The following is a 14708-nucleotide window of genomic DNA, read 5'->3' on the forward strand; positions in this document are numbered from 1 at the left end:
GACAGCAGAGGTGTGAGCTCATACTGTTCAACAGAAACTATATACACTGTTAAACTCTAGTTTATTTTTAAAGTACATTCAGGAGAAAGTGAGTAAAAATATGATTGAATTAGAAGTTCAGAAACACAGTCAAGATTAACTTAAGCATAAACTTAGGTTAATATATACTGTACAAAGCAAAGATCAGCTATTCCCACTCAAGGGCAAAACTAATTAAATAAGCATCTGACGCCAATTAATACAAAAAAAAAAAAAAAACACATAGAGCAGAGAAACCTGTGGTGATCAATCATCTTTAAATGATCAATAAAATACGTTTGTAATACAAACAAATGACACATGGTGACTATGACGATAAAAATACTGATTTTTGTTTTACATATATAATGTATGTATAGTAAATATATTATGGGCAGCATAATTTTTTATACCTTATCTAGGTACATATGGCTTAGATTTGCATAATTTACATATACACATATATTTCACAAGAAATCACTAAGTACATTGAATTATTCTATCAGTCCCTGCCCAACATGGGTATTAACCACCTGGGCGTTACACTGATGTCTAGATTTCTGTACCAAAAGCGGTACAGTGTTTTTCATGAAATTTTTTTTTAAATTGTAGACCTGTAACCTACAGAAATATGCCCGAACAGGGTTCTAGTAGATATCATGAATATAAAAAATGTTTGAAACACACAATCATGTAAAAAAAAAAAATTACTTTTAATAAAATTAAATAAAAGACACAAAAATCAGCCTAAACAAGAATACATAAATAAATGAAAAATACTGAAAATGCGATAATTCGGTATACTGTATAACGTCACATACCTATAGACAAAACCACATAAATATATTTTGTATTATTTTGTATTGGATTGGATACAGGACTTTGTATTGAATCCAATACAAAATATTTGAATTTCCCGCTACGACCCCCATCGACGGGCGCAGGCACGGACATCATCACGAATCGCCGAGGGACGTGTGCGCGGACGCCGGGTATTCTAATTATTTCCAAACTTCTGTACTTCCATGCTAAAAGTGTTAATTTTCTTGCATTAAAATTTATTTTAGATTTTCGGCTATAATTTTCCGAATTACTCAATAATTACTTATAATTCACCGAATTACCACATAACTCACCGAAATATGTCCAAAATTTTATAAATTTAATAATAAAATTTTTTTTATAAAACATAAAAAAAATCTTTAAAAAAAAAATCTTTAAAAAAAGGTTTAAAAAAAAAAAATAGTGTATAATGTAATGTACCTGTACAGTAGCTTATATAGCTTATATAATATACATATAAAATACAATTATATTTATATTATATAAGGATTTCTTTGTATTGGACTCAATACAGCTTTTTTGTATTGAGTTCAATGCAAAGCGATTTAAATTTCCTGCCCCGCCTCCCGCACCGACACATGCAGCGACGTCACCGGGAACCCCGGTGATAGTCATTGCACTCACCGGATGAAGACTGAAGACGTGTCCGGAGAAGCTGCGGGGAGAAGGTGAGTATTTTTTTTTTTTGAGATGGACGCTGGAACAGAATGGAACATCACAGCGGGGACCAGGTAAGTGATGGGATTTAACCACCCGACAAAGTTTGGGTTTATCAATTTTTGCTAAATTTTTAAACCCGAACCAAGGTCGGGTTTAACGGCCGGGTGGTTAAATGTGGTTCTAACACCCATGATAAACAATTGGTGAGAAAGCCTTGACTTGTAAGCATATTTTTAGCTTGTGCAGGTGTGTACCTGTGTGTTTGGGAGTGGGGGGGATAATCATCACCAAAATGGGAAGAAGAACACTATGTTTTGATCAGTGTTTGTTTAAAATAATAGTGTTACTATAGATAAAAATAAACATTTCTATACATTACAATCTATAAATTTTTATAGGAGCTTTATTTATAAAACAGGGAATCTGACATTCCCTCAAGCATTACTTTGTGGGAATCTTCCAAGACCAAGTGTATTAATGGGAGTACCTGATTGTTTGAGGGAATATCAGATTCCCTGTTTTATAAATGGAGTCCAAGGTGTTTCGTTTTGATGTAAATGTATTTTTGATGATTTATGGTTTGAAACAAGAAATAATAAAATTAAATGTGCAGAAAAAAGTGTTTTAGGTATGGCATGGGGGAAAGAGAGGTAAGTAAAGATGCCTTGGGTTACAAAGGAATAAAAATTGGAAGGGTTCTTAAATTGATATCACCCATTTGATTTGAACATAAATAAACAAATGAAAAACAAAGTAACAATAATGGCACATTGTTACCTCTATTGACTGTTTATAAATTTGAGATATAAATAGGAGAAACCCTGATTATAGAAGCACTGCTGCGTTAGACAACATGTCCCAGCTGTCATTCTGACAGCTGGAAAATGCAGATATAAGCTGTATGTATGCATGCATAGATAAACTCTCAGAAGAGTGTTGCTGCGGCACCAAAGGTTGTGTGTCAAAAGGATCCAGTGATGGAAATTTACCCTGGGGGAGGGGGGACATCATACACAGAAAGTAAAGTGCTTTTTCTAATGAAATGTTGATTTTTTTAAACTGCACTTAGATCTATGTGTAAACTTAATTTAAATAATAATATTAGTAACAATAATATATTGTAATAATATTATATACATAATCATTGTGAGAACCATTGATGTTACTTGCTAGAGAAGCAGTGTAGCATTTACTAGTTCATATTTTGTTGCTTTACATAGAATTACTTGATAGCATTCTGGTTGCTTCTGTGGGTTGAACCACCTCCAAGATTTAGAGTTCCTGACAACTTACGTTTTCAATTACTGTAACTATTTAAACTTTGCGAGGCTTTAAACCAAAAAATAACCTTTAATTATTTTCTGCTATACATGCTGTCAAACCGTGACATTTAAAATGCAATTCACGTTCTGCCAAGGATGACATTGCCAAGTTTTCACAGTTTTCACAATTCTGTGAACTTAGAGAAAGCAACTCAGCTACAAAAAAAAAAAATGATGAAATAGCACGAATAAATAACGATAATTATAAAGGTCATGCTTCAATGGGAAAGTTTGTTAACAGGATCTTGGGTTTAACTTTTAATGGGAAAACATTTCATGTCTATTATGTTAATCCCATTAGAACTTCTTTTATGTACTGCATGGTTCTTGTAATATTTAAATTAGTTTGCATATTGAACTAAACAGTAATAAATAGTAATGAATAGAACAGTCTAAAAATGAAAAATACATCACTTAGAATACACACAAGTGGATGGCCGGTATCTGCGCACTTTATGGAGACAATGTTAACAGTCAAGCACAAGACCTGGTACACACAGAGCTTCACACAGAAGAAAGCAGCAAGTATTTTTTGATAAGATCATACTTTTTTGTGGGGTGCAGGCTACCTTTCTCATGCCTCAAGGTGGGATATGCTCTACCAAAACACTGGATCACATAAAATGTGATGCAACAATGATGCTTTGTGTACCATGTATCTGTGGTACATGAATGTACACATGTATGAACCTTCATAAGAGTGTGTAAAATGTTTAAAAGAAATGGGATTGAAAGTTTTATTCACCATTGCCAATGGTTCATGTACAACATTGCAAAATAAGTCTGTAAGGCATATATTTATTAAATAAATAATGTGACATTTACCAAACATTTACTGCTGGTAAATATTTCTGGTTCATGTTTTTTAAATTACAGCTATGTATTTATCTGTAGTAAATGTTTGGTGACTGTCACATTCACTGCTTTATAAATATATAATAAAGAGTTATTGTGTTTCTGACTGTATTGAGTTTATACAGAAACACATTTTCTTTCTTTGGTCTTTGATAGAATGGGAACGTCAAAAACTTTCTACAAAGTTTGTAAAGCTGTCCTCTGCTGAGTTCATTTACCATTTCCTTTTGGGCTAGTGACCACTGTCACTTCTGAGACACAAAACTGATGGGGAATGTTAGAGTTGTCATGAGAGCAAGAAAACGAGGGGAAATATTCTAATAGCATCAAATGTTTCACTGTCATCTGTCAATCTGTGAATTTCAGAAATTTTAAATGGATTTTCCCTAACTTTGTGTTGCATCTTCAAGACGGAATTGAAATCTTCCCAAAAGTCAGACAGACCTTTTCTGCTTGTTCAAGTTTAGCTGAGTTTATATATATATATATATATATATATATATATATATATATATAACAGCATAGACTACTTGGGTGGGATACTGTAAGTGCATTCCCATTTTAAAACATTATTAAAGCATTTTCAAGTGAGAATGACCTAAAATCATAACATAAAAGGGTAAAGGACAATAATAAGGAAAATGGTGTGTCACTTCAAATGGTCTTTGTGGGTCTAATGGATTACTGGTTACGGTTGGAGAAATTATACTTTCAAGTTTACCAAGTTTACCTATTAGCATCTGCAGTGTGGTGGCTCAAAGGCTAGCACTCTGGCCTTTGTAGTGCAGGTTTCCTCTGTGTTTGCGTGTGTTTCCTCCAGTTTCCTTCCACATTCCAAAAACATGTAGTTAGGTAATTGTCTTCCTCTCAAAAACTGACCTTAGGCTGTGGTAATGACATATAACTATAATAGGGACATTAGATTGTGAGACCCTTTCAAGGACAGTAAAGCTACGTACACATGTCCAATGGTTCTCGCCCGATAATCGGCTCAGGGCCGTTATCGGACGAGAATATGGCGTGTGTACAGCGCCCGTTGTCCATCGTCCAAAGAACTGTCCTGGCGGATCCACGGACGACGAACGTTCCTAATGCAAGGGAAGAAGGGAGAGCGCACAGCAGGGTGCCGCTCCGTCGTTCTCCCCTTTTCCTCTCTATAGAGCAGAACAGTGCTGTATGTACAGCACTCGTTCATGCACCGTGCAGTGCTTAGTTGTGGGAAAGGATCGTGAACGACTATAATTGCACGTGTGTATGGAGGTTTAGTGACAGGACTATGGAATTTGCACAGTGCTGTGTTGGCTCTATATAAATACTGGAAAATAATATTAATAATAATATAAAAGGATCATTGCCCAATCTAGCAAATAATTACTAGAAATTATGAACTGCCTATGGACATGTTGCAACCTCGCATACCAGTCAACCAATCTTAGTAAAAAAAAAAAGAAGCAAATTACTGAGAATGATTTTTGTTATTGTCTCGCAAGGATAAGGCCAGCGCCCAAGGTGTCTGCTCTGTGGATAAACTTGCATGTTTGGTCAAAACAATCATTTGTGTTTATGGAAAGATCTTTATTCACATCTTCTTACAATGATATCATGTCTACCCTAACTATTGTGGTGTTTACAATGTCCACTGTTTCAATGTTTTGTTGCTTTCTTTTCTTTTATTTTGGAAGCATCTATAAACAGATTTATTGTGCCGGATATAAGAAATAGTCAAGAACATGAGCGGAAACATGGTAGACATATGTGGCCTACAGAAGGGTCTGCATTATTTTAGAAGATGCACCATTATGCTATGCATTAGCCCACTGGTTACTAATATAAACAATAAATAATCAGGAAACATAAAAAAAGATAATAATTAATTCACTAACTCAGAAATGATGTAAAATGTAAAAAAAAAAAAACATTACTATAATGGCCTGTGAAAGGTTGAACACTGGATACTGTATCATTGAAGATTGAAGCCAGTAAATGAGCTCTTCTGGTTTCTCTGCCTAACATGTGTATGCCCTAGAGGGGAATTCCTGCGCAGAGAAGAGTGAGATGTCTGTGATTCTTAGAAATAGGTGCAGTGAACCTTCCAGAACCAGATTCACTCTTGATTATTACATTGACTGAAATGTGTTGGCAATTATTTGGAGGGAAAAAAGAACTGGAATGTATTATTGGATCTCATTATCTCATTCTTTGGTGATATCACACAGTCTTTTAATCCCTGGATTACATTAATTAAGATGTTAACTATGCCTTGGCATGTTTTAGTTTGGTTAAAATGGAAAAAGTAATGATCCATGGTTTGATTTAGTGGGGCTTTTTTAATTATGGCATTTTGATGATATATAGAACACATATGAAAATATAGAAAATATCTGCACTTTATTGATTGTTTACTTTATTGAAACTCCAGCTTAAATTTTGTTTTAATTTTGATACAGTGAGGATGAGTCGTGGTAACTTTTCTTTTGTTGTAAGTTTCCTTTTTGGGCAGATATCCCCTCATTTCCTTCATTGTCACTAGGACACAAAATAAGGCGAATTCACTACAATGGGGGTACATTTTAGTGGAGGGAGATGTATTTGAATCATACATCTGTAAGACTATGATTGCTGTCTGTGTATAGGATTTTCCCCTTACTATCTGTAACCAAAAGGGGGGGGGGGGGGGGGTTGCTAAAAATGTTGACCTCCAATTTGTCTTGTTTATTCTGACCCTATTTAAAGGCTTATGTGGATAAAAGGAAAAAAATGAATGCATTGCATTAAACTTTTCTGAGGGACACAGCCAGCTAGTATGTAACAAATATAACGTTACTGGTTAGATCTACAGGTCTATACTCACTTTCCTTTTAATAGGAATCTCACCAATAGTGAGTTTTGGGTATTATGCAGCTTGGGTAAAAGTGGTCTGGCCTTTAAAAAAAACAGCAATGCTAGAATGGTAAAGAGAAAAATTGTTCCCAGTACTCCGGAAGTCTATACATATGGTCAAGGGGTATCGGATGAATTAGTAGATTGTTGTTTAAACTGACTAATCATCCCTTTTTTTCAAACTTGCCTACCCGTCTTTTTCTGTCTTTTGAAACCCTCAACACTTCCCACTACTACATATCTCCCCTCCAATTGTGTGTTACTTCCCCCACCTTCTAGATTGTAAGCTCCTAGGGGCAGGGTCCTCCCCTCCTCCTGTGTCACTGTCTGTATCTGTCTGTCTTTTGCAATGCCTATTTAATGTACAGTGCTGCATAATGTAGGGCAATTTTATTTTAGGTGCACTCATTTTAGGTGCACTCATTTATAGTGGGACCAATGTTTCTAATTTCCAGGATGTATCAACCACACTCATGACAAAGTATAATTTGTCTATTTAACATGTGTTGTCTCTTGTAGTCGACATACATCTGCTAGCAATGGAGGCTTTCATCATGCTAAGGATGAGAGACTTTTGTGAATGATAGCTCCATTCATAGAATTTAAGTTTAGGTCATGTAGCTAACATACTGAAGTATGCGTGTCTGTCTGTGTGCAAAAAAAAAAAGAAAATATATATTATTAATCATGTTTGCACTAATTTAGGTAAAAAGTTATCTACTACATTGTATCTAAATAATTACCAAACACTTCTTGGACAAGCGGTAAAGCTTGTATCCGCTTCTTTGTGATTTTTTTTTTGTTTACATGCTGGAACAGTCTTATTCATTATGTGCACAGCAAATCATTTTTTTTATTAGACAATGGTGATAACAGTATGGAAGGAGGTCTTTATTTTAGTTATGAGGCTGTAATTTTTATATCTCATTGAAGACAGTATTATAATGATAGTTTGTTAGTTTTACATCAGGCCTATTATGCACTTACCTATAAGCTTTTTATGTGTTTAAAGAATACTGTATTGTAGCATAAAGATAAAAAGAAATATATGGGATATGTGAAGAAGGGAGATATGGAAATTAGACAAATATTTAGCTTTTTCCACTGATGAAGGCTATAGTGTATTTAAAAGTTTCACTGGACTGACTTAATGTCTGTGTTTGTCTGTACTGCTTTCTGGCTACCATGGCAGTGCTAGCAGATTGTTGGAGTTAGGTGGAGGAAACGTAAGCCTCTAAGCAACTGAACTCTGGGAGCTATTCCAAAAAAACAAAAATGAAAAGGGGGCAAACAGCTAGCCACTACTGTCTGTCGTCTCCTTGTAGCTGGTCTTTACTGACTCAACATGACTTGCTATTCATTGTGTTTCTGTGTGGCGGTAGTACCTTAGTAAAGGCAGGGCTTTTCTTCCTCATGTTAATGCCTCCCACAAGGAGGACAGTGAGCATAACATCTTAGATATCTCCAGGAATCTCGCTCCAAATCTTATGGTACTAACAAAGGCATCAGAACCTTTAGATCTAACGCAATAGATATACAAGTACAGGGCTGAATTTATTTGTTTCCACTTTAATACCATAATTTAAAAAAATTATAAAAAAAATTAGGAAATGCATATATGCCTGCCTTTTACATAATTTAATTTCTTTAAAATATAGCTTTTCTTAAAAACTATAAGTACACAGAAGCTGGTACAGGTTGACAATCGAAAATCTGGCCATCAATAATCCGGTTCCTCATGAATTTCCGGCATGAATTTTAGAGCGCAATTTTTTTACAGGGACTGTAGTACACTGTTTGGCCACTGATGTTTTGATGGTGCTGTTCTCCAGAAACAGCTGTTAGGTCTTGCTTGCTACACTAAATACACGTTGAGACGCCCCAGCTGCCTGCTCTAAGGAACTGTGCCAGATGTCCACGGGTGCTGCCAGAGGAAGGCTGGCCTGTGTGTGGAGTTGAGTATAACCTTCAAAAATCTAGGAATTTTCGAAAATTCGGCACTCTAGGTCTGGAGGTTGCCGGATTTTTGAATGTCAACTGTATATATACAGAACAGAGACAGAACCTGGGAAAAGTATAATCATCTGTTTCGTTTGATGGATATCATGAACACACATGCACATGGAAGAATTTAAATTTTTTGACTTACTAGCTTTTTTCATCCCAGTAAAATTGCAAATTGGTGGTACATCCAATACCAACAAAGGCCATATGTGTAAATATCTTAATGTAAAATATTTAGGGTGCTCTACAATGTACAAGAATATTTTGGAATTAAGATAAAATTGTATGATTTTTGAGTAGTAATATAGTTGTTGTCCTTTAAAAATCTGGCACATAAAATAAATAGATATTGAAATCAACCCGGACATTTTATTTGCTGCTGCTGTCATTAATAAACTCACATGGGGAAAAATGACTGACAATGACATACTATTCTTAATTCATCACTTAATAATCTAGGACAAGGTTGGAGCATATGCACATGAAACTCATATTCCAGTGAAAAGAAGTCATTGAAAACAAATGATGTAAGTCTAAAAGCAAATTTTTAGCGCCCATTAATAAAAGGTACTGCCTTTAAATGTGTCTCGTTCACACAGGAATACTGGCTTTGTGTGTTGGGCACATTCCAAAGCCCTATACTGCAAATAGCTTTTAGCCTACTGGCTTCAGACTCCCATTTTCAGTATTATATGCTTGAATTTAAATGTTAAAAATATTCTTTTCCTAGACCTGGGTAAACTATACAAAATGTTATATATGAGGAGTTTTGTTCTGCAGTCATCACTAAGTGGGGCTATGACCTTAACAAAAATTTGTCATGAAAAGACAGTGTTGCTTTGGAGCAGAAGTCTTGTGCAAACAAGAACACACATTGCTGCAACATCTATGGGGAAAACTCTGCAGGGTAATTTATTTTCACACTACTGTTACTCAGGCTTTGCACAAACAGCCATACACCACAGATAAAGAACTTTTCACAGCATGGAGTAATTGTATCTGTTTTATTAGTTATTAATATTAATAATTTTCATTGGTTATAAAGCACAGATATATGAACTGTTTCCAAATATTTTCTACTGGTAATACCATACTTCCTATCCCTGGGTGGCTACATTCACTTCTTCACTGTATTTATACATCCTGCACTTTTTACACCATTAGGTGTGGGGAGGGTAATTAGTTTACAGAAGAAACATAAAATTGTTTCTGCTATCAGTTCACCTCACAGGAAGTGATGGAAATACTGCTATTCAAAATGTACCGCATTTACAACTGAAAGGTAATACTAAAAACTGGCCAAGAAAAGCAGCAGTTCCCAAACTGCAACCATGGATAGAACGTGGTCCTTTACTTACCTTTAATTTGCTCTTGTGGCACTTATCCTCCAACTGACACCAACATTCCTCCTTATGACTAAAAGCAAAGTTACAAAGCTATTCCTCCTTCTGATTCCAACGTTGTCCACTGACAACAAGCATTATTCCTGGTTAGTATTATACTCCCACTCTTCCACCAGCCCCTTGGTATTCTTTTCTTTCACTGGCTACATTTCAGCCCTTCAACAGTCTGAAGTACAGTAAACTAACCCTTTATTTAGAAAGTGTCCTGCATAGGAGGGATTTTTTCCCCAAACTTACTTTTAAGTTGAGCACAAAGTCATTTTGCTTTGTAACCAGAAAATACCACAGAGCAATCAAATATAATCAGATTATTCAGTGTGTAGGCAGTAACTACTATAATTTACACAATTTAATGCAGCAATAAACATTTGGCTGAATGTATCTATGCTTTATATATTTTGTAACTTAACATGTAAAAGAATAGTTTAATACTTGTTTTAGAACCTGTATCCATTACTAAAGTCAGTATGCTGTAATATCTTCTGTGACAGGACTATATTTCTTTCTGGAAGTACATTGTAACAAAACAGCACAATATCCTATGGCTAGCACAAGAGACATGTGTGATATGTGTAGCTGGTATTGGTTTGGCATCACAGCTCTGCATTTAGCAGATTCTGACAGACAGCTCTGTAGTCAGAAAAACACTCTGCTTGCTGTGAAAATGTCAGATACATGTATTACAGCAGATAGTATCTTGAAGACTTCCTCATACAAAAAAACCCTCACCTCTACAAATACTGAACAGGGAGATATTATAAACACATTTATTTGGTACATATCTGGGTAACGATTATGCCATCACTACTCTTTAATATTATTGACTACTCTCCAGGGGAATGCTCACTCTGTTGTATACTGACCATGAAAACCAAGATCACCTATTTTCAGCCAGATCCTTCTTTAATAAATGGGAGATATATTGTGTGGAATTTGGCAAACATTCAAACATTTTGCATTTCAAGCAACCTTTTTTTCTGAGCACTAGTTTTATCATGCTTTTAGGAGATGTACACATGTCCTAATCTGTTTCAATTTTGCTTTTTTTAAGAAAATGACAACCACCTAAAAATTGTGTTTTTCCACCAAAAGGGTGTTTAATTATAAACTACATTGATTTATGCTATGTTCTAGTTGCGATGCAAACAGTTTTTAGAAGAGTTCTTTAAAATGGCTATATATATTTTATCACAGCAACAATCATACTGATACATAAGTAATTGAAATACTGATGAAAATAACTGGCATTGTACAGAATAGATGCAAAGCAATAAAATTAATGTATTTTCTCTGAAAAGCAAAATATCATCAAAACTTTGCTCCAATGATTTTCCAGAATTCTCTAATATCTCTGTTGAGGCTTTATCTTTGGGATTCCTGATAACTGAAAATTGGTTACACTTTTAGAGATCTCTACAGACACTCCCCCAGGATCCATTTATTACAGATAATCCAATTCATTATACATTATAAGATTGATAGTACTCACCCTGCACATAGAGACCATTTTGGGGCACTGAGGCATTAACTATTGGGTAAGTCTTTGAGTAATTTACCCCTGTTGTCTGCACTTGAGGGGGCTGTGGAGTTCGTCTCTGCATCATATTTAGGGAAGCATTCATTCTCCTTGGGCTCAGATGATGAGGTGAAAATCTACAAGACAAAAATATCATACTTTTGTCATACAATATTATAATATAATACTTAGAAATAGGAAACTTTGCTATTCTAGTAAGTAGCATGCGGTAGCCATGGGTAGGCGCAGCTGTTTTTAAGTAGACTCTGACATATAAACCTATGTAACTGAAAGGTAATTAGGAATATTTCTAAAAAAATGTTTTCTTGTATAAAACTATTTTTTATTGCAATTTGTATTTGTGGGTACACACACAGTTACAAACATGTACAATTTATACTGGGAGAAAGCTCTAATGCTATTTAGTTGTCCATTTTCAAACACTTAGTAGCTCAGTGCATATCCCATATGCCAGCTGTTCATTAATAGCTAACATGTCTTTGTCTTGCATAATTATACGTTTTTTTACAAGAAAAGAATCTATATAGATTCAGATGAAGATTCAGATGAGAATCAATGAACAAGTAGTTGGTATAGGCAAACTGTTACTCCAGTAACTACTCCATAGTTTGTTTGCGGTTCCTACATAAAGTATTTGTTTTATGGGCATTTGTAGCAATACTTCAGTCTGTTCTTCTATCTATAAATTGTGATTAATGTTCCCTAGAAATGTGCTAAGTAACAGAATGTACACTAAGAAACAGCTCTAATATTTCTAGCTAGTAATTACTTCTGCATCACTGTATTACAGCTATGTTTAAGCTCTATGCTAAGCTGCTGACGTAAATAATTCTTCATATTGTGTAATGTTCAAGAACAAACAGCCTTTAGAAAAAGGAATGAAGCATTTCCACATGTGTCTTTTATTAAGAAACATATATGGTGAACATGAAGAGAAAGTGATAAGCGATAAACTGCTGAGTTCTGGACAAACACTGTACTCCAAACTCACACATGCATCCTTGACAGATGACCATTAGGGCACTTTATCCCAGTATTGGGTAACTATTAGAGTTTTGAAGAAAATGCTTAGAAATGACTATGGAGATGACATAAAGATTTCATACCCTGCCAGGATACATTATGTAACCTGTATGCTCTATAGATGCCCTATTCATATTGCACAGTCAATCAACAGTCGTGCGCAAGAACAGCACCAAAATAAGAGCAGAATTCCAAGCTTCTATCCGCATCTTTTTAGATTCTTGTATCATGACTCACCGTTGTAACTCCTATTGAGAGACCTAAAATTCCAAAATCAGGCAAGCAACCTAAGTGAATCACACTATACATATGTTTTACTCAACACTTGTATAGTGGACATACCTAATATTATGCTATAACGTACAATTCAGAGAAGTTTTACGACTTTTTAAAAAATCTGGATTTTTAGGGTGATCTGATCATCAATAATATCTTAAATACTTATTAAACAATTAACATAAACGCTTGAAGCTATTTTATAGTTCAAGTCACTAATGGAACTCTATAGTCTAATGTAAAAATGCTGGTGTAAATATGCTATAACTCTATAGTCTAATGTAAATATGCTGGTGATTTATCACATGTAGCTTGTATGTGACAATTTTCACTAATGAATATACCTGTTGTTTGCCACTAAAAACCCCGGCTTTCTCTTTCTTTTCATTATTTTATACTACTATTTTTGAGGTTGGCAATATCTTTCTAAAACAACTAGGAGTTAGGTGGAATCAACCTAATCAAACTTTACATCGTTAATATGTTGCTTAAACCTTTTTTTTTTGGAACACAAGTATCCTAATATTTTTCTGTAGAAAAATATTTTATTCCTATTTAAATATTTTTCTGAATAAACTTGGAGTTTACTGATCCCGTGAGGATTTGTTTGTCAGAGCTGTAATAAAGTCTGTAATAAGGTCTGTTGGTATAGAAAATCTTTTCTCAACCTTTTCACCCCAGAGAAACTCTTGAAATAAATTTCAGGTCCTGGGGATCCCCTGCTAAAACCACAGGAGGTCAATGAAAAAAATATGTCTTGCATTGGTGATCAGTGGAAAAATGCCCCCCTTTCCCCCTCTTAGGGATAGCTAAAAATAGCTTTGGTGTCATGCTATTGACTCTACCAAGTGGCATTGGCCACAAAACTATGGGGTTACAATCACATGGGAGATCAATCAGAAAAAGTTCAAAGAACTCCTAGCAACTCTTTGCGAAATCCTGGTTGAGAATGACTGATAAAGAGTGTATGTAACATTCTATGTTTATTAAATCAGCATTTACTATTATGATAAGTATTGCATTTCCAAAGCCTAAGGAAGAAAATAATGTTGCTTCAAGACTTTACTTAAGATCCTCTTTACTTTTATCATGTGTTTGGTATTATTTTCAAACATTTATGTTTTAGGCCATCCTTTTGATTTTTCAGTATTATATAGTGAAGTAAAATATAACAAAATAAATGAATAAATATGTTGAAAAAGACCATGGTATAAATATATTCTAAAGCATTAGTGCCCACCCCGGTCACTTATTAATAGATTAACTACAAACAGAAAGAGTTGCTGTTACTTAAAATGAACTGTTATATTGAGTGATAGGGATCCATTTATTAATATAGCTTTTGTTATTTCTTTGTTTGAGGCCCGGGTGGAAAGGAAGGGAACCAAAACCCTGCTTAGTTATGAAAAAAAAACATGCTAGCTGCATGAATTAGATCCCTCTATCTAATAAATACAACAGTAAACAACACTCTTGTTCTTCCTTCTTAAAGTGGAAAAAAAATAAAACTAAAAATAATTACACTTACCTTAAATCCCACTGATCCCTCGATGGCGCTGGTCCTTCCCACGATCTGGTCCCGCGTCGTCCTCGAATTCCTTTTTGCTCTGTGCCAGGCACCGGCATCTTCCGTCTTCTCTTCCATCTTCTTGAAGGACAGTTTATAAATATCAGACATTGTAAAAAAAAAAGACTTCCAAAATTATCTCTCATCCTTTTCTAACAGTGGCACCTAGGGACCGTGTTAATATTGCAAAAATAACAAACTTGATGATGATGATGCACATGCCGCTGCATATAGTGAGTGTGGCCTTGTTGTGCTCTCATTGTGTTCGTGAGTGTGTGTGGGGAGGGGGGTGTTAAGGGGGGGCACACTTTAGGCTAGGT

General features: G+C 35.0%; 1 protein-coding gene across 1 annotated transcript in view; it reads right to left on the reverse strand.

Annotated features, from left to right (window-relative positions):
- Positions 1-14708, reverse strand: part of GLIS3 (GLIS family zinc finger 3) — a 211393-nt gene that overhangs the window by 14637 nt on the left and 182048 nt on the right. Inside the window, exon 9 of the mRNA XM_072404214.1 lies at positions 11475-11638. Coding sequence (XP_072260315.1) covers positions 11475-11638 — 164 coding nt within the window. The remainder of the gene's footprint in view (positions 1-11474; positions 11639-14708) is intronic.

The sequence above is a fragment of the Pyxicephalus adspersus genome, chromosome 3, assembly GCF_032062135.1.
Source record: "Pyxicephalus adspersus chromosome 3, UCB_Pads_2.0, whole genome shotgun sequence".
Taxonomy (NCBI): Eukaryota; Metazoa; Chordata; class Amphibia; order Anura; family Pyxicephalidae; genus Pyxicephalus; species Pyxicephalus adspersus.